At 55.7% G+C, this 25,369-nt stretch overlaps 1 protein-coding gene across 1 annotated transcript; it reads left to right on the top strand.

Moving 5' to 3' along the window:
* The first annotated feature begins 5,663 nt into the window (after positions 1-5,663).
* On the top strand, positions 5,664-24,721 carry NIPSNAP1 (nipsnap homolog 1). The gene is made up of 10 exons (XM_062182213.1): positions 5,664-5,782; positions 15,669-15,796; positions 15,929-15,974; positions 16,192-16,286; positions 20,563-20,633; positions 20,742-20,882; positions 21,145-21,176; positions 21,698-21,792; positions 23,360-23,443; positions 23,727-24,721. The coding sequence occupies exons 1-10, from the start codon at positions 5,685-5,687 to the stop codon at positions 23,789-23,791; spliced, it is 855 nt and encodes a 284-aa protein (XP_062038197.1). The 5' UTR covers positions 5,664-5,684; the 3' UTR covers positions 23,792-24,721.
* Positions 24,722-25,369: the final 648 nt, after the last annotated feature.

Raw genomic sequence — 25,369 nt, 5'->3', positions numbered from 1 at the left:
TGATGCTGCGTTATCTCTGCCACGGGCACGCTCCTCAATCAACAGCACCACCTGTCGTGGAAGCGATTCGTCTTTACGGGCTGTATCACGTTCCACATCCACTCCAAACGCATCGATCTGGGCGTGTGCCTCTCCGCACTAGATCTCTGCTTCAGGAATGCTTGAAGGATGTCGTCAGAGCCTTTTTAAAAAGGATTTGTAGGGGCCAACATCGTGGTGTAGCGGGTAAAGCCACTGCCCATGTCACCGGCAGCCAATGCGGGCACTGGTTCGTGTCCTGGCTGCTCTACTTCGGATCCAGCTCCCTGCTAATGGCCTGGGAAAAGCAGTGGAACGTGTCCCAAATGTTTGGACTCCTGCCACCCTTGTGGGAGACCCGGATGGAGTTCTGGTTCTTGGTTTCCATCAGGCCCAGTTCTGGTCATTGAGGCCATCTGGGGAGTGAACTAGTGGATAGAAGATCTTTCTCTCTCTCAGGCCAGTGCCGTAGCTTAACAGGCTAATCCTCCGCCTTGCGGCGCCGGCACACTGGGTTCTAGTCCCGGTTGGAATGCCGGGTTCTATCCTGGTTGCCCCTCTTCCGGGCCAGCTCTCTGCTATGGCCCGGGAAGGCAGTGGAGGATGGCCCAAGTCCTTGGGCCCTGCACCCGCATGGGAGTCCAGGAAAAGAACCTGGTTCCTGGCTTCGAATTAGCATGATGCGCCGGCCGCAGCGGCCATTGGAGGGTGAACAAACGGCAAAGGAAGACCTTTCTCTCTGTCTCTCTCTCATTGTCCACTCTGCCTGTCAAAAAAAAAAAAGATGAAACAGAAGATCTTTCTCTCTCTAACTCTGACTTTCAAATAAATAAACATCTTTAAAATAAATTTTTTTTTTATAAAAAAAGAATTTTTACTTTGGAGGCTGGCATTGAGGTACAGTGAGTAAGCCACTCCTTGTGACACTGGAACCCCATGTCAGAGTGCAAGTTCAAGTCCCAGCTTCCTGCTAACGCTCCTAGAAAGCTAACAGATGACAGCTTAAGTGCTTTGGTCCCTACCACCCACATAGGAGACCTGAACGGAGTTCCTGGCTTCTGGCTTTGGCCTGGCCCAATCTGGCTGTTGCAGCTCTTTGGGGAGCAAATCAGTGGATAGAAAATTCTTTTGTTCTCCCTATCTATCTCCCTATCTTTTGTTCTCTCTATCATTCTGCCTTTCAAATAAATAAATTAATAAATCATTTTTAAAAGGATTTAAAAAATTAAATCATTCACTGATTTTACTTATTTGAAAGGCAAAGAGATAGAGACAGAGAAAGTCTTTCGTCTGCTGGTTCACTCCCCAGATGGCCACAACGGCCAAGGCTGAGCCATGCCAAAGCTAGGATCCAGGATCCAGGAGCTTCTTCTGGGTCTCCCGTGTGGGTGCAGGGGCCCAAGCACTTGGACCATCTTCCACTGCTTTCCCAGGCCATTGGCAGAGAGCTGGATCAGAAGTGGAGCAGCCCAAATGAGATGCCAGCGTTGCAGGCGGCAGCTTTACCGGCTACACCTCAATGCCAGCGCCTGGAGTTAGGATTTAAACCCAGTCAGTCCTATATGGGATTTAAGTGTCCCAAGTGACCAATGCCTTAATGATACATCAAATGCTTGTTTCTATTTAGTTTTAATTGACACATAATATCATAGCTTTAAAATGTTATGGCCGTTTTTAGTAACAGTGACTGGCCAAATAACAGCTCTATATATTCAAAGAGCGGCTAGAGCCCAAAGCAGGCCACCAACAGTGTGATCCCCTCCATCCTGGCGCGCTACTGGCATTTGTTTTGTGCGTACAGTGGCGCCACCTTGTGGCGACAGCATAAACATAGGTTATAATTTATTCCATCCTCCAAACAGCTTTGAAATCTTCAGTACGTAGCCAGTTAGACTTTCCCCCTTGCATCTGTACTATCTATAATTTATTCATCAAGTGATGCTTCATTAGTGTTTGTGTATGACACTGTGTCAAACTCACATCATTCATATCTACATAGGAGGCCTTGTATAGGAAGCCTGAGGCTTGGTCTGTGGCTTTTGCCCTAGGGGAGATTAAAAAAAAAAAAAGCTTCCTTGTCCCTGTCCCCCCAGTTTGGGGGTCCCATAGCAGCTGGGGGATGCAATTCTCAAGAGAGCAGGAGGTCCTGAGCATAAAAGCCATCAGTAAGGAGCAGCCGACACTTGCCACAGCTGGGTAATTTGTCTCTTTGCGCGTTTGCAGCCCATTTAGTGATGATCTATTTGTCCCGGGGAATAGATGATGGCAGGTTTGTCCATATTTTACACTTATGAACCTGCCTGCTCCTCTCCGCCCGGCTCTGCCCATCTGTCTTTGTCCCTGCGTCCTCTCATTTCATTTCGTGACTGGACAGCAGGCCTTGGCAAAGAGTTATGAAGGTGGCTTCCGTGAAGGCAGCTTTGGGAAGGAAGGGAGAGAGGGAGAGAAGGAGAGAGGGAGGGAGGGAGGAGGAGATGGACCTGCTCCCTGCAGAGAGGGAAGGGGCGGATGGGCAGCACGCGCGGGAGACAGAGATGTCACAGACTTGGAGGTGTGTAAGGAGGGGCATCAGAAAGGAAGGGGATGGCGGGAGCCAGAGGGGGAAGAGATCCTAGGGCAGAGGGCCAAGGGGGGCAGGGGGGCGGCCGGCTTGCAGAGTCCAACCCCAGTCCTCTCGTTGGCCCTCGTGCAAAACCTCATGGTGGACGCCGGTCTCTGGGATGGGCCCTGGTGTTCGCGTTTGTGTAGCCCCCCAACCACGCTGAGCAGAGCTGACCTGTGTGGCCAACGACAGGTGTGGAAATGACAGCGCGACCTCCACAGCCAGGCAGAGCTCCCTGGAGCTGCCAGCTTGCTCTGTCTGGGATCATGGACTCGGGGAAGCCAGCTGTCCTCTGGAGAAGCCGAGGTGGCAGGGAGCTGAGGCCCCCTGCCAACAGCCAGCACTGGCACCCAGGGGCGTGACCAGCCCTCTGCAAGTCCTCAAGCGGCGCAGCCCGAGCCGACATCCGGACTGCAAACGTGCCGGGGACCCCGAGCCAGAGGCATCCCAGAGAACCACTCACCCCTCGTTCTAACCCATCAGAACTCTACTTTCCAACTGGAAAACATTGAAACTTATTTGAGATGCAAGTTCCAGAAAGAGAGAGGGAGAGATGGAGAGAAAACTTCCATCCAACAGGTTTACTCCTTAAATGGCTGCAACAGCCAGGTCTGGGCCAGGCTGAAGCCAGGAGCCTGAAACTCCATCAGGGCAGCAGGAGAGCTGGATTAGAAGTGTAGCTGCCAGGACTCCAACTGGCATTTATAGGGGATGAAGGTGTCACAGGCAGACGCTTAACCCACAATGCCAGCCCTAAGGCGCTAAGTTTTGGGGGGAATTTATTCCATGGTCAGATGTCTCATCGGTGGTAGTTTTATCCAACTGGTTTGCTGTCCAGCATGAATGGCTCATGGGTCAAGGCCAGGTTCATACTAGGTACTCAGTTAACCAGCACTGTGTGTCACTGAGCACCACAAACAGAACCCAACTGCATGCCCTGCCCCCACCATCTCACTCAAGCAGGGTAAATAGATTCAATCAAGCAAGGAAAAGATACCAGAGACTGGCTAACTGATACAGCAGAAGCCCGAGGTCGGGGCCTCTGGCTGGTGGGGACACTCTGTAGTGTCCAGAGGCAGTGCAGGGCAGCACATGGGTGAGGGGGCTCATGAGAGACAGCCAAAATGGCTTTTATAACAGACGCACTCTTGTTGATCATTAACCCTCTCCCTCCATTACCCATTCATCCGTGGAGTCAGCAATGAATGATTCCATTCATGAGGACAGAGCCCCCATGACCCTGCCACTTCCCAAGAGCCCGACCTCCAAATTCCACTAACATCAGACTTTGCTTTTGGGAACTCTTTGTATCACTTCCTCATAATTCTTATCAAAGATTTATTTATTTGAGAGGCAGAGTTACAGAGAGAGGTGGGGAGGGAGAGAGGTATCATCCACGTGCTGGTTCAGTCCCTAAATAGCAACAGCTGGGGCTGGCTGGGCCAGGCTGAAGCCAGGAGCCTGGGACTCCATCCTGCTCTCCCATGTGGGTGGCAGGGCCCACGTACTTGGGCCATCCTCTGCTGCCTTTCCAGCCGCAGTAGCCGGGAGCTGGATCGGAAGCGGAGCAGCCAGTGTCCATATGGGATGCCCGCATCACAGAGGGAGGATAACACACTGTGCTACCATGCCGGCCCCCACCTCACAATTTTTGTTTCATGAATTGGAAACTATTCTGATATAAAATATTTTAAAAATGACTTTGGGATTATTCATTATTTTAAATTCAAAGGCAGAGAGACAGAGACAGACAAGAGATCTTCCACCCAGTGGTTTACTCCCTAAATGCCTGCAACAGCTGATGCTGGGCCAGATCAGACAAAAGCCAGGAACTCACCCCAGGTCTCCCGCACGGGTGGCAGAGACCCAAGTAGTTGGTGTGCATTGGCAGGAATTCCACAGAGGTGGGACTCGAACCCAGGCACCTGCCGGGGGATTCGGTTCTGGACATGGGAGTTTGGGGACCAACATTCGAGCCATGGTACACGCGGTGAGGAGGGCGACCATCCCCCTTCCTGCCCTACCAGTGTGGAGGGAGGCAGAGAACCAGTTCCCGGAAGAGGCTGCAGCTCGCTCCTGCCTCCTTCTCCTTGCCTCGGGAGAAGAGTGACACAGCCAGAAACACCAGTGTTGGAGCCAAAGACTCTCACCCTGGGCCAGCAGGGTAGGGCCCTTCCTGTCCTGGGGCCTAGCTCCTCTGCTTCGTTGCTAAACACTTAAGTGAGGTCATTGCGGGAGGCTACTTAACCCTGGCCATTGCCCTACCAGGCCTAAGTCCCGGGAGGCCCGAGAGCTTCTTCTGCCTGCCTCTGGCATCTCAGAGTTTAGCCAGGGCCCAGCCAGGTAGGCTCAATATCTGCAGAAGGAATCAGGAAATTAAGCCAGCCCTCCCCTCCACCTCGCCCAGCGCACCGGGAAGGAGCCACACTGGACGATGGCTGGGTGGGCATTTCTCGCCAAGGGAAGCCGTGAGGTGTCTCCGTGGGGGCCGCAGGCTCTCCCCTTTGCTTTCGGCTGTGATCTGAGGACTGTACACTGAGGAGGACTGCCCAGAGACCTGGGCACCGGCCTAAGCAGGGCTTGAGGTCCCGCAAGGCTCCGGAGGGAGGCAGGAAAGGTAGGGAGAAGATGGAGAGATGGCAGAGGCCAGGGCCTCGTTCCTCGGACGCCCCGCCCAAGAACAGGTACACATTTTGTGCAGCTCTGGGGGCCTCAATGCATCTCCGTTGGCCATCCTCAAAACCCCTTAGTAGTATCTGCAACGCTCCCATTTTACCGAGGGGCACACAGAGGCCCAGATGGGCACGGGGCTCGCTCAAGGCCCCAGTGCGAGGTGGTGGCACTGCTGCAGGGTCGCAGAGGACTAGACAGAACCCGACTTGCGCTCCGCACCTGCGAAGCGGCTGGGGCAGGCGCGGGGGCTTGCCCGCCTGGCCGCTCACACCCGGCGGAGAGCGGCCCGGGGGCGGGGCCTGGAGCGGCCCGGGGGGCGGGGCCTGCCCACTCCCCGCCCCCGACGCCGGGTTCAGGGGCGTGGCCTTGCGCCAACCTGCGCCGCTCCAACATGGCTCCTCGGCTGTGCAGCATCCCTGCTGCGACGCGGCGACTGCTGCGGGGCCCCGGAGCCCGCGCCCGGAACGTCCCGGCGGCGGCCGCGGCGCGGTGAGAGGCGGGCGGGGGCGGCCAGGCGATGCGCGGTGCGGGGACCCAGGCCGGGGCCGGGGCCGGGGTCTGGGTGGGGGAGGGGCTGAGGGTCCTGGCGTCTAGGGGTTGGAGGCGGGGTCCGGCTCTGGGCTGATGGAGGGGTCTGTGAACGAGAGGGGGAGGTGAGAACGCTTGGTGGGAACCAGGGAGTGGGAGATGGGGTGAGTGGGAGGGGCAGATCCAGGCCTCGGAGAGGGGGAGGGGGCAGAGGGCAGGCGGAGTGGCCCCCTCCTCCAAAGGCCTGTGCACCCTACGCCTGCGGGGCCTCTGGGTGAGGCAGCCCCGTCCTCAGGGGGTTCTGGGCCGGCCGAGGAGCCGAGGGGGAGCTCCGGGGACCGTGGCCTCACAGACCCTGTCCTCCCTCGTTCTCGGCTGTACAGGTGGGGCAGAGGCCTGAGACGAGGGAGAGGTGGCCAAGGTCACACTGGCCGCGGGGCTGTGCACCGCTGGAGCTGGAACCCAGGTCTCCTGGCCATGCACTTTGCACCGTAACTGGTGGCCTCCTGGGAGAGGGACGCTGGCTGGGCCATGCGCTGGGCCCGGCCTTTTGCTTGGGCCCTGGGCTGAGGCAGGGCTTGGTCTCTCCCGACTGGCCCTGGGCGGCCCCTCCCTCCGCCCTCCAGTGCCCTGAACTTCCCCCATCTTTGCTTACTGCCTCGTTCACTGGTGACCTCGCTGGTGCTCGCCTCGCTGTCCCAACAGACTGCTGTCTGCTTTTCCTGCTCCCCCAGCCCGCTGCCCCTACAGGGCTCAGGACGGTGCGTGCTCAGGGGGCATTTCCGGTTACAGGTGAAGAACCTGTCCCCTCCCACCTGTGGAAGGAAAGCAGGGGTCCCTTCCCGCCAGCAGCCCAGGAGCGAAGCCACAGAGTTTGTTAGACTGTACCGTGAGATGTTGGAGCCCCGTGCAGTGGGGGGCATGTGCCTCCCCCCAACACACACCTGGATTTGCGCAGTAACTGGGGAGAACGCTGCTGTCATGAAAAGAGCCTGGGGTGTGCCTGGCACCAGCAGATCTAACTCAGCCTTTCTGGGTGGGGTGACCTTGGACAAGTCAGCTGACCTCTGCAAGCCTCAGGTCTTTCCTGTGTGAAATGAGGGTGGGGAACCAGTGCACGTCTCTCATGGGGTTGTTGAGAATTAAAGACACCATGGTCGTGAAATGTCAGGCACCTGCCCCTTGCCCAAGCTTATGTCTTTTTTTTTTTTTTTTAAGATTTATTTATTTATTTGAAAATCAGAGTTACATAGAGAGAGGAGAGGCAGAGAGAGAGAGAGCAGTCTTCCATCCGATGGTTCACTCCCCAGTTGGCTGCAGTGGCCGGAGCTGCGCCGATATGAAGCTAGGAGCCAGGAGCTTCTTTGAGGTCTCCCATGTGGGTGCAGGGACCCAAGGACTTGGGCCATCCTCTACTGCTTTCCCAGGCCACAGCAGAGAGCTGGATTGGAAGTGGAGCAGCCGGGTCTCGAACCGGTGCCCATATGGGATGCCGGTGCTTCAGGCCAGGGCATTAACCCACTGCACCACAGTGCCGGCCCCTGTTTTTATTTATTTATTTATTTTTAAAAGTTTGTTTGTTTATATTTATTGGAAAGGCAGAGAGAGACAGAGATCGATCTTCTATGCACAGGTTCATTCCTCAGATGTCCGCGGCAGCCGGGGCTGGGCGAGGCGAAAGCCCGGAGCTCCACCTGTGTCTCTCACCTGAGTGGCAGTGACCTGAGGACTTGAGACATCATCTGCTGCCTCCAGGGGTGGACATTGCAGGAAGCTGGGTCGGAGGCAGAGAGGGTGCTCAGTCCGGGCACTCAGATGTAGGAATCGGGCGTGCTAAGCGATGCCACAGAGCCTGCGCTCTCCCCGCAAGCTTCTCTGTTAAACAGGTGACACCCACATGATTTCGGGGCTGAAAGGGCCTTGCTGAGATCAGCTTTCATGGTCCCCTGTTTTCCCAATGAAGAAATGGAGGTTGGGGAAGGAAGGGCCAGAGTCAGTTGGTGAGAAAGCCATTTGTGTGGCAAATACCTGGAGGCCACAAAAGCAAGGTGGGCCTCGGAGGCAGCCTGCTGCTCCTGGCTCCGGACTCGGGAGCCCTGGATGAGCCCCTGGAAGCGTGAGCCTTGGCTTACTCCACTGGAGAGTGGGGGTGATCGTCCCTGCCTGGGGTTTATGTGAGTGTGTGAAGGCACTTGGGTGAGTGCGTATCAGAGCCCCAGAACTGCTCTGCACTTACTTATGCCCGGGTCCACATGAGCCCATCCTCGCTGACCCTCGGCCTGCCCCACAGCTTTGTGGCATCCCTAAGGGGGGCCAGCGCCAGCCCATCTTGTCCCTGAGTTTTGGGGGCAGTGAGGCTCCTGGGATGGGGACAGGGCCTGGGCTTTGGAATCAGGGGGACCTGGATCGGAATCCTCTTGGCCATTGATTAATCGTCCTTGAAGAAGGCATGGACCCTCTCTGAGTGTCGTTGTTTTTTTTTTTTTTTTTTTTTTTTTTTTGACAGGCAGAGTGGACAGTGAGAGAGAGAGAGACAGAGAGAAAGGTCTTCCTTTGCCATTGGTTCACCCTCCAATGGCCGCTGCAGCTGGCGCGCTGCGGCCAGCGTACCGCACTGATCCGAAGCCAGGAGCCAGGTGCTTCTCCTGGTCTCCCTTGGGGTGCAGGGCCCAAGCACTTGGGCCATCCTCCACTGCACTCCCTGGCCACAGCAGAGAGCTGGCCTGGAAGAGGGGCAACCGGGACAGAATCCGGTGCCCTGACCGGGACTAGAACCTGGTGTGCCGGCGCCGCAAGGCGGAGGATTAGCCTAGTGAGCCGCGGCGCCGGCGTCATTGTTCTTAAAACATGTATTGTGGGGATTAGCTCTTAGCTCAACAAGTGGCAGCTGTTACTGCTGAATCAGTAACCCTCGTGTTAACGGAACTTGAGTTCTTCCGGGTGAAGACACGGCTTTGGAACAGTGAGCAGTAGCAGAGCCCCTTCCTCAGGTGTGCTGGCCCACATAAGAAGGGCGTTCTGGAATGTGCCGAGAGCCAGGCCCCCGGGGACGAATCTGTCACATTCTGGAGCAGGTTCCTTTGGGGAGGCATCAGACTATTGGTAGTGCACAGGGGTCCTCTCCAGTCCCTCCTCCTGGAGAGAGACCGAAAGGTTCTCATTAGAGGAAATTATTTGAGAGACGCTCCCCACATGCCTTTAGTGGCTGGGCTGAGCCAGGGCCAAAGCTAGGAGCTCAAGTCCAGGTCTTCCCCATGGGTGGCCTCACAGCTGCCTCTGTGGGTCTGCATTAGCAGGAGGCTGGAGTCCCGAGTGGGAGGCGGGTATTGAACCCAGGTACTCAGACGTGGGACATGTGTATACCTGCCCCTGAGACCAACGCTTGTTGAGCAGCACCCATGTCAGAAGCACCCTGCCAGGTACCCTGGGAGAGGGAGGGACACTAGCTGTTGGTGTCCAGTGGCTGGAGAAGCAAGATGTGGCCAGATGAATATGACAGAGGTTTGAGGGAGAAATATGGGAGGCGCTTTTGTGGGAAGGGGTTGGACAGCCCTTTCTCACGCTGATTAGATGGAGCTGTGTTGTGTTTTTCTGGGCTTTAGCGGCATTTTTCTTTTTTTTAAAGGTTTATTTATTTGAAAAGCAGAATAACAGGTAGAGAGAGAGGTAGGGAGAGAGAGGTAGGTCTTCTATTCCCTGGTTCACTCTCCAAATGGCCACAACGGCCAGAGCTGGGCCAGTCTGAAGCCAGGAGCTTCTTCCAGATCTCCCATGCGGGTGCAGAGGCCCAAGGACTTGGGCCATCTTCTACTGCTTTCCCAGGCCATAGCAGGGAGCTGGATCGGAAGTGGAGCAGCCGGGATACTGGCAGAGCAGGTGGTGGCTTTACCTGCTATGCCACAGTGCCAGCCCCCAGAGGCATTTCTCTTAAAGATTTTTATTTATTTGGAAGGCAGAGTGATAGAGAGGGAGATTTAGAGAAAAAGATCTTCCATCTGCTGGTTCACTCCCCAGATGGTTACAGTGGCTGGGCCTGGGACAGGCTGACGCCAGCAGCCTGGAACTCTTCTGAGTCTTCCACCCTCTGCTGTTTTCCCAGGCCGTTAGTAGGGAGCTGGATTGGAAGTGGAGCAGCCGGAACACAAAACACTGGGCATATGAGATGCTGGCATAACAGGAGTTGCTTCCCCTGCTACGTCACAACTCCGGCTCTCTGCTAACGCACCTGGGAAAAAAGCAGAAGATGGTCCAAGTGCTTGGGCCCCTGCCACACGTGGGAGGCCCAGAGGGAGTTCTGGGTTCCTGGCTTTGGCCTGGCCCAGCCCCGGCCTATGGTGGCCATTTGGGAGGTGAAATCAGTATAGAAGATCTTTGTCTTCCCTCTCTCCCTTTCACTCTGCCTTTTAGATAAATAATAAATAAATCTTGAGAGAGAGAGAGGGAATTGACTCTGGAAAGCTCAGCAAAAATAGGTTAGAGGTGGAATCCCAAGTGGAGACTTGGGCCTTTGTTGTTAGACAGTGGGGAGTCAAGGAAGGCTAGGGAGCAGAGCAATAGCATCCCAGAAAGCCTGCTCCCCAAACAGAGATGGGGGGGCGGGGTGGGGGAGCGAGGGAGCCGGGAGATGACTTAGGAAGCTGGAGAGGAGTAGAGGTCTTAGTTCCCTGCTGAGTCACCGATTTCTCCAAAAGGCCCATCTTGTCACCCCTGTTTTTACAGGTGAGGAAAATGAGGTGCAGAAAGATGGGTTTGAGCTGGGTTTGCCAGAGCCGGCTCGTAAGCACTGATTGTGCTGTGCCGCTGCTGGGGATGGAGGGAGGGTCCCTGAGCCCAGAGCCCATGCGTGGGGCTGAGGTTTCCCCCTCCTTGCCTTTCTTACCCTCCAGCTTTTGCCGCTTTTTTGTGCAACTCTGTCTTAGCTACCCCGCTGCACATACCCGCATTCATTTCTCAAGCATGGGTGGAGCTGCGAGTCCAGCACCCATCCAGGCATTACAGATCAGACAGCGATACAGCAGGACAGACCAGGGCCCTGCCTTCGTGGGGCTGCTTCTGCTGGGGTGATAGGCCTTAAACAAAGCCCATAATGGGCTGGCACTGTGGCCTAAGTGGGTGAAGCCGCCGCCTTCAGTGCCTGCATCCCACATGGGCGCTAGTTCAGGTCTCGGCTGTTCCACTTCCAATCCAGCTCTCTGCCATGGCCTGGGAAAGCAGTAGAAGATGGCCCATAGTCCTTGAGCCCCTGTACCTGCGTGGGAGACCCGGAAGAAGCTCCTGGCTCCATTGGTGCAGCTCCGGCCATTGCAGCCATCTCAGGAGAGTGAACCAGCGGATGGAAGATCTCTCTGCCTCTCCTTCTCTCTCTCTGTGTAACTCTGACTTTCAAATAAATAAATAAATCTTTTTTAAAGCAAAAAAACATGTATTTTTTTAAGATTTATATATTTGGAAGGCACAATGAAAAAGAGAAGGAGAACCATCCAGTGGTTCACTCCCCAAACGGCTGCAACGCCTGGGGCTAGGCCAGGCTGAAGCCAGGAGCGTGGAACTCCATCCAGGGTGGCAGGGGCCTCTGCACTCAGGCCATCTGCTGCTGCTTTCCCAGGTGCATCGGCAGGAAGCTGGATTAGAAGCAGAGCAGCAGGGAGTACTCAAACCAGTGCTGCCACGTGGGGTGCTGGCATTGCCGGTGGTGGCCTAACCCCCGCACCACAGAGCCAGCTCCCCCTGTGGCACCTTCACTGCTTCACCAGTTGCCTGCCCCTACTCCCTTGAAAATGTGTGCTTGTGGGTGCTGGCTTGCAGTTCAGACCCCGCCTGGGGATCTTGGACAAGGCCCTTCTTGGCTTTTTACCTGTAGGAAAGATTCTGTAGAGGTAGGCTGCCCTGCCCTGCTCACTTGACAGTTGGGGAAACTGAGGCCCAATGGCAGGTAGGATTAGCAAGCAGAGGGAAGGGACGGGAGCTCCCGAGGCGCTCTGCACTCCCTAGCATTCCATCCCTCAAGCTCCGTCTTCGAGGCTGGCTGCTGGGCTGTGGATCCTGGTCAGCCCTGATGTTAATAAATTACTCGCAGCCTCACTTTGGAGCAAAGGTCTTGCTTGGCAAATACCAGGAGCTGAGCTTCTCCCCACTGCTGCCTCCACTATGCAAAGAACTCCTGTCCAGTCAAACCAAAGGTCAGGTCCGTCTGTGCCCAGCCTGGAAAGGGGCTGGCTTTCGAGGAAGGAGCTCTGAGTTGTTGGAGTGTGCATCAACTCTGCTCCCTGATTTGCTGTGTGATCCTGGGCAAGTTCCTTGAACTCTCTGAGCAGCTGTTTTATGCTGGAAAGTGAGGGCACTATTACTGAGATTGTATAGATTGAGATTTTGCAAGTGAAAATTTCAGCCAGGTCTCTGGCTCCTGTAGGGGTTCTTTTAATGTCCAGACATTAATTCATTTATTTTTAACATTATTTTTTTAAAGATTTATTTATTTACTTGAAAGAGTTAACAGAGGGGAGAGAGAGAGAGAGAGAGGTCTTCCATCTGCTGTTTCTTCCGAGTCTCCCATGCAGATGCAGGGGCTCAAGGACTTGGGCCATCTTCTCTGCTTTCCCAGGCCATAGCAGAGAGCTGGATGGGAAGTGGAGCAGCCTGGACTCAAACTGGTGCCCATGTGGGATGCTGGCACTGAAGGCAATGGCTTTACCTGTTAGGTCACAGCGCTGGCCCCAATATTGACATTATTTGAAAGAGTTGTAGAGAGAACTTCCATCTACTGGTTCACCCCCTCCCCAAACAGCCACAATGGCTGGAGCGGGGCCAGACAAGCCAGGAGCTTCTTCCGGGTCTCTCATGTGGGTTCAGGGGCCTAAGGACTTGGGCCATCCTCTGCTGCTTTCCCAGGCACATTAGCAGGGAGCTGGATAGGAAGTGGAGCAGCTGGGATGCAAACCATTGCCCATATGGAATGCCGGTGTCTCAGGTGACGGGTTAACCCGCTACGCCACAGTGCCAGCCCCAGTGTCCAGAAATTTCACAGACCACACTACCCATCTGTTGAGAACTGGCTTTTTTGCTAATGAAGCTAATAGCTGTTCAATCGCCATAAGAGCCCATGATTTCAGAAATGCTCCAATAACGAATAAACAAAAATTTAACCATCTCCCTCTCCCTCCTTCCAGGGAAGCAGAACAGAGCCCTCCCTTATCCATGGTTTGCCTGCCTATAGTTTCAGTTACCCATGGGTTAGAAAATATTAAGGGGCTGGTGCTATGGCATAGTGGGTAAAGCTGCCGCTTGCAGTGCCGGCATCCCATATGGGTGCCAGTTCGAGTCCCAGCTGCTCCACTTCCAATCCAGCTCTCTGCTGTGGCCTGGGAAAGCAGTAGAAGTTGGCCCAAGTGCTTGGGCCTCTGCACCTCTGTGGGAGAACCAGAGGAAGTCCTGACTTTGGTTCAGTGCAGCTCCGGCTGTTGTGGCGGTGGGGAGTGAGCCAGTAGATGGAAGACCTCTCTCTGTCTCTGTTCCTTCTCTCTCTGTGTTAACTCTGACTTTCAAATAAAGAAATAAATCTTTTTTTTTTTTAAAGAAAATATTAAATGGAAAATTCCAGGTAGAAACAGAGACCATATTCACATAACTCGTATGTTATAATTGTTCTATTTTATTACTGATTATTGTTATTAACTCCTACTGTGCCTCGTTTATAAATTAGTTACTTACTTGAAAGACAGAGATAAACAGAGATCTTCCATCCACTGTTTCACTTCCCAACAGTCCTGCCTACAACAGTTAGAGCTGGGCCACGCCAAAGCCAGGAGGTAGAACTCAATGCAGGTCTCCCACCTGGGTGACAGGGACCCAAATGTTTCAGCTGTCACCTAGGTCTCCCACCTGGGTGACAGGGACCCAAGTGTTTGAGCTGTCACCTATTACTGCCTTTCACGGTGCACACTGGCAGGAGGCTGGGGTCGGAAGTGGGGCCAGGACTCTAACCCAGGTCCTCCAGTAACAGGATGCACGTGTCGGAAGTGGTGGCATAGCTGCACCAGGTTCCTGCCTCTAGTTTATAAATTCAGCTTTATCAGAGGTGTGCATGTATCAGAGAAATAGTAGGGGGTGGGCATTGTGGTGCAGTGAAGCCACACTTAACGATGCCTGCATCCTAAATTGGAGTGCCTGGTTCACGTTCTGACTGCCCCATACTTCCAACCCAGCTTCCTGGGAGACAGCAGATAGTGGTGCACGAATACCTGGGTTCCTGTCACCCATGTGGGAGACCTAGGGACAGGTCCAGGCTCCTGCCTTCAGACTCGCCCAGCCCCAGTCGTCGTGGCCATTTGATGGATAAACCAGCGGGTGGAAAACCTCTCTTTCTGTCCTCCTCTCGCTTCAACTCTGCCTTTCAAAAGAAATAAAAAATAAATCTTAAAAAACTGCGTGGATTTCAAGTGTGTTGCACAAAAATAAGCTTACCTTTTAATTCCACTCTTCCACATTTTGAAGCATGCCCATACGGTTCTGTACTATCTGATCTCAGGCGTCCAGTAGATAGGGGGGCCCAGTGGATAAGGGGGACTACTGTATTAACAGGTTGGGACAAATAATTTCTCCCTCTCTGTGCTCGTACAAATGTGTCCCCATGTTAGCTTCAAAACAGGCCCGGTCCCTGTTGGGACCCGTGTGTGTGTGTGTGTGTGTGTGTGGGCGGGGAGCAGTTCCTGTCTGGTGGGCAAAGCCCTGAATCCCATTGATTGACAGTTCAGCTGCTGATCCATTCATCCTCACAGCAGCCTGTGGAGGTGCCTGGCAGTGCCTCTTACCCTTCTCTCTGCTTCTGTGTGCCCCCAGCCCTGACGACCAGCCAGCCCACCTCTGTAGAGTCTGCCCAGGCTGCCTGGGGTTCAGTTAAAGCTTGCCAGAGACCCCTGGCTGTATTTGTGTTCCAGGGCCTGTGACTTGTGACCTCTGACCTCTTTTTTTTTTTTTTTTTTAAGAGTATTTACTTGTTTGTAAAGCAGAGCTACAGAGAGAGAGCAAGTGAGCACTTCCATCCACTGGTTCATTCTATAAATGGTCACAACAGCCATGTCTGGGCCTGGCCAAAGCCAGAAGCCAGGAACTCCATCTGGGTCTCCCACGTGGATGCAGGGGTCCAAGCACTTGGGCCATCATCCACTGCCTTCCCAGGCGCATTAGCAGGGAGCTGGATTGGAAGTGGTGTAGGTGGGATTTGGAACTGGCATTCCGATATGGGCTGCCGTGGTTGCTGGTGACAGCAAACCTGCTGTGCCATGAGGCCGGGACCCCCTTAAGGACAAGGCATATCAGTGTTTGACTCTGCGTTTGTGGGGTCTGCGAGGGGCCAGAGGCCAAATGCAACGTGAGCGTTGGGGAGAATGCTGCAAGCAGCCTTCTCGCCAGAGGGAGAGGACTCGCAAAGAACACCCAGGGTGGAAGAGCCTGGGAACCAGAGGCGAGGCCTACAAGGCAGATCGAACTGGGCATCGGGCACCAGACAAGGTGGATTTGGGGTCGATCTCTTGGCAGAAGGATCCAGTTGTGTGGGCCAAGCGGAGGGGAAGGAGGGGTCGTGGAGGCCAGGAGGCAGGACAAGAGAGGTGGGAGGTGGGGCTGCCTGTCCAGGCCCTGCAGAGATTCAAGATGCAGACTGGGTCCTTTCTACAGAAGAGGCCGAGTCTGCCCAGCGGTCTCTGGTGGCGTCTCACACTCGAGCTGCCACGGGATCCTGTGGCCCTGTTCCCAGAAACGGGGGCCACCAGCCTGGGGCAGCAGGGCATCCAAGCAGAGGGAATTGTGGGGGCTGTTCCTGCCCACCCCCCTGAATACGTCTGTCCCACAGTTTCTATTCCAAGGACACTGAAGGCAGCTGGTTCCGCTCCCTCTTTGTTCACAAGGTGGATCCCCGGAAGGATGCCCACTCCACCCTGCTGTCCAAGAAGGAGACCAGCAACCTGTACAAGATCCAGTGTGAGTGGCCGCTGAGCTGCCCAGCCCCGTGGGCTCTCCGGGGGCCTTGCCGGGCTGTCCTGGGAGCCCCCTGACTGCCCCGCCTCCACGCATGCACCCTGCTTCACCTTGCGCCCTGTGTTCTCCTCGCAGTTCACAACGTGAAGCCTGAGTGTCTGGACGCCTACAACAGCCTGACGTGAGCATCGTCCTCCAGCTGCCCGGGCCAGCGCCTGCCTGGGTGGGGGCCCACTGCCCCCTCCAGGAATCTGTAGATTTCAGAGCCGAAGTCCAACCTCTGCCTCTTAGCCATGGGGAGGCTGAAGCCCTGCCCTGGGGGCCTGGGTTGGGTCCCTCCCGTGGGGGTTCCTGGAGGCTGGTCTGAGCCCTGCCCCTTCCCTGTGCTCCTCCCCCAGGGAAGCTGTGCTGCCCAAGCTGCACCTGGATGAGGACTACCCCTGCTCTCTCGTGGGCAACTGGAACACGTGGTATGGGGAGCAGGACCAGGCAGGTAAGGAGGTGCCCGCCTCCCCAGCCCTGCTGCCCAGCCAGCATCTCACACCTGGCTGCCTCCCACTGCCCGCACGGGGTGGGGGGCTCCTTCCCAAATGCACAGCTGATCACCCCAGCACCCACCTCAGCTCCCTCTGTCCTCGGCCTGGCCTCCAAGGCTCCAGCCCTTCCTCGCTCAGCCCACAGCCTCATGGTGCCACCTCTGCCTTGTGCACTGCTGTCCCTCCTTTCTGTAGCAGGGACCCAGCCTGCATCTTGAATCTTTGCAGGGCCTGGACAGGCCCTCTCCTCATTCAGTCCCCAGTGCACGCCTCAGCCCTCTTGTTCCGAGCTGTTGCTCTCTCACACCTTACCTGGCTCACCGGCTTTTGTTTTGGCGTCAGTGTCACCTCCCCACGCTCCGCAGCGCCCAGTGCTTGGCCACGCTGTCCCCGATCATTCGCACCTGTAGCTGTCCGTCTCCCTCTCTAGGTGGTGGGTTCTGGGGCTGCAGGGTTGTGTGCACCGCTGAACTCCCAGTGTGCAGCACATGGTTGTGGAATAAACTGGCTCCTTACAGTTCCTAGGAGCACCCCCAGAATGCTCCATCTCACCCCAACATAACCCACCGAAGTTGGCAGCTGCTGCTAGGACCCACACATGAATTGGCCCCTTCAAGGGGCCTTGACCTTGACCTGCACTGTCCAGAATGGTAGTGCTAACGAGTGTAGCTGTTTACATTTACACTGGGGGTGGGCATTTGGCCTGGTGGTTAAGCTGCCATGTGGGACACCTGCATCCCATATTGGAGCGCCTGGGTTTGTTTTTGTTTGTTTGTAAAGACAGATTGGTTTATTTGAAAGGGAGAGCCTGGATTGAGAAATACCTTTTTCTCTCTTTGCATCTGTCTCTCTCCCTCTCTCTCTCTCTTTGCCTCTCAAATAAGTAAAAATGGTATAAGAAATTCAATGTTAATTTGTTTTAGATTTATCTACATATTTGAAAGTCAGAGTTACAGAGAGAGAGAGAGAGAGAGAGATCCTCCATCTGCTGGTTCACTCCCCAGATGGCCGCAACAGCCAGGGCTACATGCTGAAACCAAAAGCCAGGAGCTCCATCCCAGTCTCCCATTTCAGCCGCTTCTCCCAGGCCATTAGCAGGGACAGGATCGGAAGTGGAGCATCTGGGACGTGAATCAGCACCCATATGGGATGCTGTTATTGCAGGTGGTGGCCTTATCCACTACACCACAATGCCGGCCCCTAATGTGTTAAAATTAAATAAAATGGAAAATTCAGTTGCTTAGTCACACCAGCCACGTTTCAGGTGCCCCCTGATAGAGACGTGGCTCACGGCTGCCGTCTCTGATAGTGTCGCTAGTGAATATTTTCATTGTAGCGGGAAGCCCTTCTAGACAGTGCCAGCTTAGCCTGTCTGCATAGCACAGAGCGATGGTCCTCTAGCCCTCCCTTGAATGCTGTCAGCAGAGGAGGGCTCACTGCCTTGTGAGACAGCCCGTCTCAGCCTTTGACAGCCCTGATACTCGTGTATCTTCAGGAATCTAGGACTGAGCTAGGTAGACTGTGGCACATAGGTAGAGCTCCTTCATCACTCACCCTGTTTCAGTAACAGGTGCGGGCACACTGAGTAAAGGGATCAGAGAAAAGCACTTTGCCTTCAGGCTCAGCCCCTGCAGTTTTCCCGGGTTAGGCCTGGCTTGATCAGCTCCAGGCCCTGTGTGGATTCTCTTTAAGTGTTTGCTAGTTGGGAAATGAACTTCAAGGGGGTGGGATCCTAACTTTTTTTTTTTTTTTAAGGTATTTGACAAGTAGAGAGGTAGACAGAGGGAGATCATCCACCTGCTGGTTCACTCCCCAAACACTGAAAACAGCCTTTGCTGGGCCAGGCTGAAGCCAGGAGCCCAGAACTCCACCTGGGACTCCCACATGGGTGGCAGGGGCCCAGATGCTCCCGTTTGGGTGCACATGAGCAGGGAGCTGGGCTCAGAAGCAGAGGAGGGACTCAAATTCAGACGGGATTGGGCGTCCCAAGTGAGTGGCGTCCTAGCCACGGCGCTCAGGAAAACCTCGGCCTTTGAAACCATCCTTGTGCCTCTTCTCTGTTAGTCCCTCGGTGTTAGATTAACCTGCGTTCTACATGTCCATCTGGTAGTTTGGCTGTTACGGTTGTGAAAGGGGCCGTTAAACCACAGGCCATTTTGCAGATGGGAAAATCAAGGCCCAGAGGCAGTCAAAAGGCACGTGAGGAGCAGCCGGGGCTGGGGAGTAAGGAGTCCGGTTTCTGACTTCCCCTTGGCCCTGGTGGCCCTAAGGGGACCTTTCTCTCCTGACAGTTCCAGTCATGCCCCCAGGATGGCAAGACCGTGTCCTTTCTTCTCCACAAGGTTTTTCTTTCTCTTTTGGGAGGTAAATGTTTTCTAGAGCTGCCGTAACAAAAAACTACGGTCGGAGTGGCTTAAAGTGACAGAAATTGATTCCCACAGTTCTTGAGCCCAGAAGTCAGGGATCGCGGTGTCGGCCGGGCCTTGCTCCCTTCCTGGTTTCTCCCAGCTGCTGGTTGTTGCCAGAACTCACTGTCCTTGGCTTGTGGACACACTGGTCTAGCCACTTCTGCCCCAGTCACAGCGTTCTCTCTCTGTGTCCAGACCCCCCTCCCCCCTTGTCTACTTTGGATACCAGTCATTGCACCTAGAGTCCACCCATTGTGTGGCATAGCGGGTAAAGCCACCGCCTGCAGCGCCAGCATCCCATGGGCACTGGTTCTAGACCCAGCTGCTCTACTCCCAATCCAGCTCTCTGCTATGGCCTGGGAAAGCAGTAGAAGATGGCCTAGGTGCTTGGGCCCCTGCACTCATGTGGGAGACCTGGAAGAAGCTCCAGCATTGCAGCTGTTTGGGGGGTGAACCAGCAGGTGGAAAACCTCTCTCTCTCTCCCTCTGCCTCTCTGTAACTCTATCTTTCAAGTAAACAAATACATCTTTTTAAAAAATTTATTTGAAAGGCAGAATGCTGAGGTTGGCATTGTGGCATAGCAGGCCAAGCGAGATCCGGAAGAAGCCTTCACCTGGTCCAGCCCCAGCTGTCGTGGTCATTTGAGGAGTGAACCAGCAGATGGAAGATCTTTCTATCCGTCATCCTCTCTCTATCACCCTGCCTTTCAAATAAATAAATAAATAAATAAAATCAAAATAGAGAAATACATAAATAAATAAAAAGGCAGAATGATAGAATGGGGGCGGGAGAGAGAGAAAGAGAGTGAGAGAGAGAGAGATCTATCTGTTGGTTCACTTCCCAAATGGCCACAACAGTTGGGGCTGGGCCAGACTGAACCCAGGAGCCTATAACCCCAGCTGGGTCTCCCATGTGGGTGACAGGGGCCCAAGCACTTGGCCATCCTCCACTGCTTTCCCAGGGCAGTAGCAGGGAGCTGGATGGAAAGTGGAGCAGCTGGGCTCGTAACTGGCACCCACATGGGATGCAGCGCTATAGATGGCAGCTTAGCCCACCGCGCCACCACACCGGCCCCAGCACCCAAGGGTCGTTTGTTTTTTCTCATTTTGACAATCAATCCACAAAGGCCCTATGTCCAGATCAGGTCCATTCTCAGGTTCTGGGTGGTTATGAATTTTAAGGGGACACTATTGAACCCTTAAGTAGAATCTGTCCTGATGAACAGAAAGCGTGGTTTCTGAAATTCTAACAGTACCAAGCGTTCTCAGGGAAACGTGAGCATCTCTATCATCGGAGGGCCCCAGGCCCCACTTCTGTGCCCCAGGGCCTCTATCCGGAAGTGATGCGTAGGTCAGCATCTCGGACGTGCCCGCCAGTCTTCTGATTGCACTTGGTGGCACACCTGACATGCTCATTTGTCCTTTGGTTCCTTTGGTTCGGATTCGCTGTCTTAGAATAATATTCCATTCCGACGTGCTGCCTCTTGTCCAGCCTGCCCCACAGTCCCGGCGGTCATCTGTGTCTGGACTTGCTGCTGTCCCTAGGGTCCAGGACCCCTCCGATCCCCATGTTGCTTCCTAAGGAAGGTTGGGTAGGAGCAAGGACGGCGGAGAGGTTCAAGGCTACCCGGCAGAGCGGGCGCTCAAGCCCAGGTCTCTGGGGCCGTGTCCTCCCATCAACGGAAGGGGAACTTGGAGAGTCCTGATGCTGCAGAGTTGCAGGCTGAGGACTCCTCCCCACCCCCACTGCCACATACACTCAGCCTTGGGGTGAGTGGGCCGGGGGCCCCGCAGCTCCCTCACCTGCCCCTCCCGCCCCCAACAGTGCACCTGTGGCGATTCTCGGGGGGCTACCCAGCCCTCATGGACTGCATGAACAAGCTCAAGAACAACAAGGTAAGGCAGCGCCCCCTTGCAGACCTCTCTTGGAACTGGGGGCTCCTCCGCCCACAGCGGGGTGGAGGGTGCTGCCTGGCCGCCGTGCCCATGCCGCCGTGCCCACAGGAGTACCTGGAGTTCCGGAAGGAGCGGAGCCAGATGCTGCTGTCCAGGAGAAACCAGCTGCTCCTGGAGTTCAGCTTCTGGAACGAGCCGCAGCCCAGAGAGGGCCCCAACATCTATGAGCTGCGGACGTACAAGCTCAAGGTGCCTCCCTCCCGACTCCCACCTTCCCTGCTGCAGTGTCGCTTTGCAGGTGCCCTGAGGTGGGTCCCGGCCTCTCTCCCTGTGGGCTCTGCTGGCAGTTGTGTACACACAAGCTCACACACACACACCAGCTGTGGGCTGAATCTGTGACTGTGGCCCCCTGGAGCTGGGGACACAGGAACATTTCCCACCCCTGCCCCACTGGGATGCTGGGAATCCAAGGCAGGGGCTCATTCTCGTATTCCCTCTGGCTCTCTTGCAGCCGGGAACCATGATCGAGTGGGGGAACAACTGGTGAGTGGCAGCCCGGGGCCTGGGGTGGGAGACTGCTACTCAGGGGCTCTCCCGGGGCGCTGTTTCAGGGAGCCCAGCCCCCACTCTCCCTCACGGACCCAGGAGAAGGCTGTACACAGGAAACGATGACCCCTGTGGAGCGGGGGTGGGGAACGTCCGGCCCACAGGCTATAAAGGGCCCATAGGATCATCTGGTCCTTCCTGGACAAGGCAGCCACAGCTGGGATGAGACAGTCTAGCAGGCTGGTGTGTAAGTTGGTCATTGTGTATGGCCCGCGACTGATATTAGAAGTAGCCATGTGGCCCTTGGCAGGAAAAGGTTGCGTGCCCCGGGCAGGAGGATTGTGAGGCTGGGTTCCGTAGAGCACCCAGCCTTGTGGCCGCACCTCCATCACCTTGTTGCTCCATGATCCCTCAGGGCCATGGGCCCCACCTCCACCCCTCCTGTGAGGCCTGCATCCACCTCTGGGGGCCTTCTGCATGGCCCTGGCCTCTGGCCCATGATTCTTTGCCCTCTCCAGGGCTCGGGCCATCAAGTACCGGCAGGAGAACCAGGAGGCGGTGGGCGGCTTCTTCTCGCAGATCGGAGAGCTCTACGTTGTGCACCATCTCTGGGGTAGGTTGGGGACCTTCCAGGAGCCTTCCCTGTCATTCTCCCTAAACAAAGGGGCAGGGGCGTGACCCTACGGGCCTCATTCTAGCAGAGGGAGACACTGCCTGCTAATGAAAGAGACTGAAGATTGACTTCAGATTATTACAAATAGTGTTTGCAGCAAAGAGGCTGGGGGGATGATAGGAGCCTGGGGGAAAGGCATTCCCAGCGTGTGGGTGTTGGGGCAGCATGTGCAAGGGCCCTGTGGTGGGAAGGGCATGCAGGATTTTGAGGTGTGGCGAGGAAGCTGGTGCGGAGTGAGTGGGAAAGAGCGTGAGGAGAAAGTGGCAGGGTTCAGGTCAGGCCGGGCCTCGCGGGCCTGGGATTCTTTGTGAATGGGATAGGAGGCTGCAGCAGCAGCAGCGTGACCTCACGATGTTCTGATGCGACTTTGATTTACCCAGAGTGCCTGGTGAGGGAGCAGGGGGAAGCAGATGGTTGAGCCGGTCAGGCGGAGAGGGCGGGGCCTGGCCGACGCTCGCAGGAGTGGCCTGGCTGTCTGGAGACGGACTAGTCCAGGGGGTAAACCAGAGGGACTGCAGGGGGCGTCGTCCTTTGGGCAGTGGAGGGGGCAGAGGTCCCGGAATGCTCCCAAGCTCCTGCTTGAGCAGTTATGTGTCGCTCCCTGAGACCGAGACTCCCGTGGGAGGAGTGGGGAGTGTAACTTTGGCCCTCGGATGCACTACACTTGACTTGCTGTCACACTGAAGTGGAGATGTCTCGGGGCACTGGCTATACAGGACAGTCTTAGGCTGGACATACAGATTTAGGAGTTGTCAAAACAGCTACACTCCTCAAAACCCCAAAGGCCTTTCCCTGCCGCAGGGCCTTTGATACGCCCACCTTTCCCCAACAGTTCACGGCTGGCTCCTCCTCATCTTCCAGTCTCTGAGCTTACACTTCACCCACTTGGAGACACCTTCTGTGTCTACCCAAGCCAGTGTGCGTTCCCAGCATTTTCTGCACCATCTCTCCCTGCCTCTTTTCTGTATATATTATTTGTAATAATCTGAAAGTAATCTTTTTTTTAAGATTTATTTATTTATTTGTCTGAAAGGCAGAGTTGGAGAGAGAGGGAGGGACAGACAGAGAGAGAGGTCTTCCATTTGCCAGTTCACTCCCTAAATGGCTGCAATGCCAGACTGAAGCCAGAGCCTGGAACTCCATCCGGGTCTCCCACGTGGGTGAGGGGCTCAAGCACTTGGCCCATCCTCCACTGCTTTGCCAGACACAGTAGCAGGGAACTTGATCGGAAGTGGAGCAGCTGGGACTTGAATCGGTGCTCATATGGGATGCTGGAGTTGCAGGGGATGGCCTAGCCCGCTATCCCATAACCCTGGGCCCCAGTAATCTTGGTTGTACACCTGATTGGATGAGATTGACAAAGCAGGCAGGGTTTTCAGCAGTCTGAGGGGGGCATCTGAACTGGAAGAGATAGCAGGGCAGAGGCGAGGGCAGTGGAGTGAGGGCCTGGTGTTGGGGACGGGATGCGGTCTCTGTGTCTGAGGAATCAGCCGGGCCCTTCCCACAGCCTATAAAGACCTGCAGTCTCGGGAGGAGACTCGGAACGCCGCCTGGAGGAAGAGGGGCTGGGACGAAAATGTCTACTATACAGGTGAGTGCCGCCCCGGGGGTCGGTGGGCCCTGGAAGTCACCTGCCGGAGGCTTGCCGAGGATGGAGTCCCCCCTGCCAGCCGCGACATGGGGTGCCAGCCTTTATGCCATGATGCCAGCCTCACCCCGTAATTTGGGAAGCCTGGTGCCCTTCATGGGCCCTTCCAGGAGGTCCTGGGGTTCGGCTGTCTCTGTATCCAGGGCTGCCTCCCGTCATGGAGGCTGCATCAGCGTGCGGGGGTGGGCCCCTGCCTCAGCCCTGGCCTCCGCCTGTCTGTCTGCAGTGCCGCTGGTACGACACATGGAGTCTCGGATCATGATCCCCTTGAAGATTTCGCCTCTCCAGTGATGCTGCCGACGCCTCTGTCTCCTTCCCCTTCTCCCTCGGGGCAGTCCAGGACAGAGGGTCTCCTGGCCTGTCTGGGTTCTCTCCCAGAGCTGGGGGTGGGTGGGGCTGAGCTCAGACCCGGGGAGCTGAAGGGTTATGGGGGTCCTGAGGACTCCCGCTCTGCCCAGAGCCTTTCCCGCCCACCGGCTTCCCTCACCAGTAGTTCCTCATCTCCCTGAACAAAGATCAGAACCTCTCATGTCTTCGCACATTCCCTCCCAGGATCCCTCATCTCAAAGCTGTCCGTCCCCAGTTAGCATCTCAGAAAACCTTGGCTTAGCTTAGTTGCACAAAAGGGAGTGCGACCAGTGGTTCGAAGTGGGGTGGGAAGGGAGGAGGCCAGGCCAGGCCACACCCTCAGGACGTCCCTAGTCTCCGCTGGGCCACCCACTTGCTGCACAGTCTGAGCCAAATCCCTCCTGCTGTGGAAAAGCCTGGAACTGCCAACACCCTCAGATCAGCACCCAGAGAGGCAGAGCGATGGCACGGGAGAGGAAGGACGTGGGGGCAGGAGCCAGCCCCAGAAGCTGGAGCGTAGAGTTCTGAACCTGGTTGTTGAGCCACGGAGTTGGGAAGACAGGACTGGGGTGACTGAAGACCATTGGGGGAGGGGCTTGTGAGTACTAGATGGATGGAGAGAGGCTCACCTGTCCCTCCCTGCAGGCTCAAGTACAGGCCAGGGCCCCCTAGTTTCCTCCCCCTCACGTGACAGCTGCCAGCCCCAGCCCTCATTTTATAGGGACACAGGCGTGGAGTTGGGTAGCGACCCTGGGAGCTTCCTCTGTGACCCCCATACCTCGTGAACCCCCCGGGAACTTGATTCTGCCTCCTGTCCATGAAAACAAGTACTGGGGTGGCTGAAGGAACCAATTAAATATTTACTATAAGTCACCTTGTCTGTTCTTCATCTGCAAGGAACTCGAGCGGACGCCCTAGGCTGGGCAGGGCAGGGCCGGCCAGCTTCCCTGTCCCACATGGCTGCTGCCCCCAACCCTGGCTCAGGGAGCAGGGCAGGAGAAGGAACTGTGCCTGTACAGACACGGACTTGACACAGGTGTTTCTAGCTCCGGTTGAGGACCTGCACCAAAAGTCCTGGGCCCTGTCTGCACAGTTCATGCCAAGCATAGAAACACTCCAAGCTTTCAAACACTGCCTTCGAGTCGTGATACTGTCCCGGTCACATCGGGCCTGAAACGGAGAATCTGGTGATGTGACATGTTACGGTGAACACAATGGTGGTCACAAAGCCAGGTTATGCAGTCGAATTCACTGGGGTCTAGTGCTGGCGCTACCAGCTCCTGCGTCGTTGTGGGCATGCGGCAAACCCATTCGTTCTGCGACTGCGCAGAGCGCTCACTCGTTGCTAGGCACTGCTTTAGCACCTGGGAAAGTGAACGAGACGTATGAGTCTTTGTCCTTAAGGTCTCGGTCTCCCTGTATTCGAGAGCAGCCTGGGGTGGCTGGCAGGCTAGATCACCCATGGCTTAGTCGCTCGCCACGCTGCCGCCCCCGACGCAGCACATCCACGGCCATCCGGGA

The sequence above is a fragment of the Lepus europaeus genome, chromosome 23, assembly GCF_033115175.1.
Source record: "Lepus europaeus isolate LE1 chromosome 23, mLepTim1.pri, whole genome shotgun sequence".
Classification (NCBI taxonomy): domain Eukaryota; kingdom Metazoa; phylum Chordata; class Mammalia; order Lagomorpha; family Leporidae; genus Lepus; species Lepus europaeus.
This window is presented reverse-complemented; position numbering and strand designations above follow the sequence as displayed.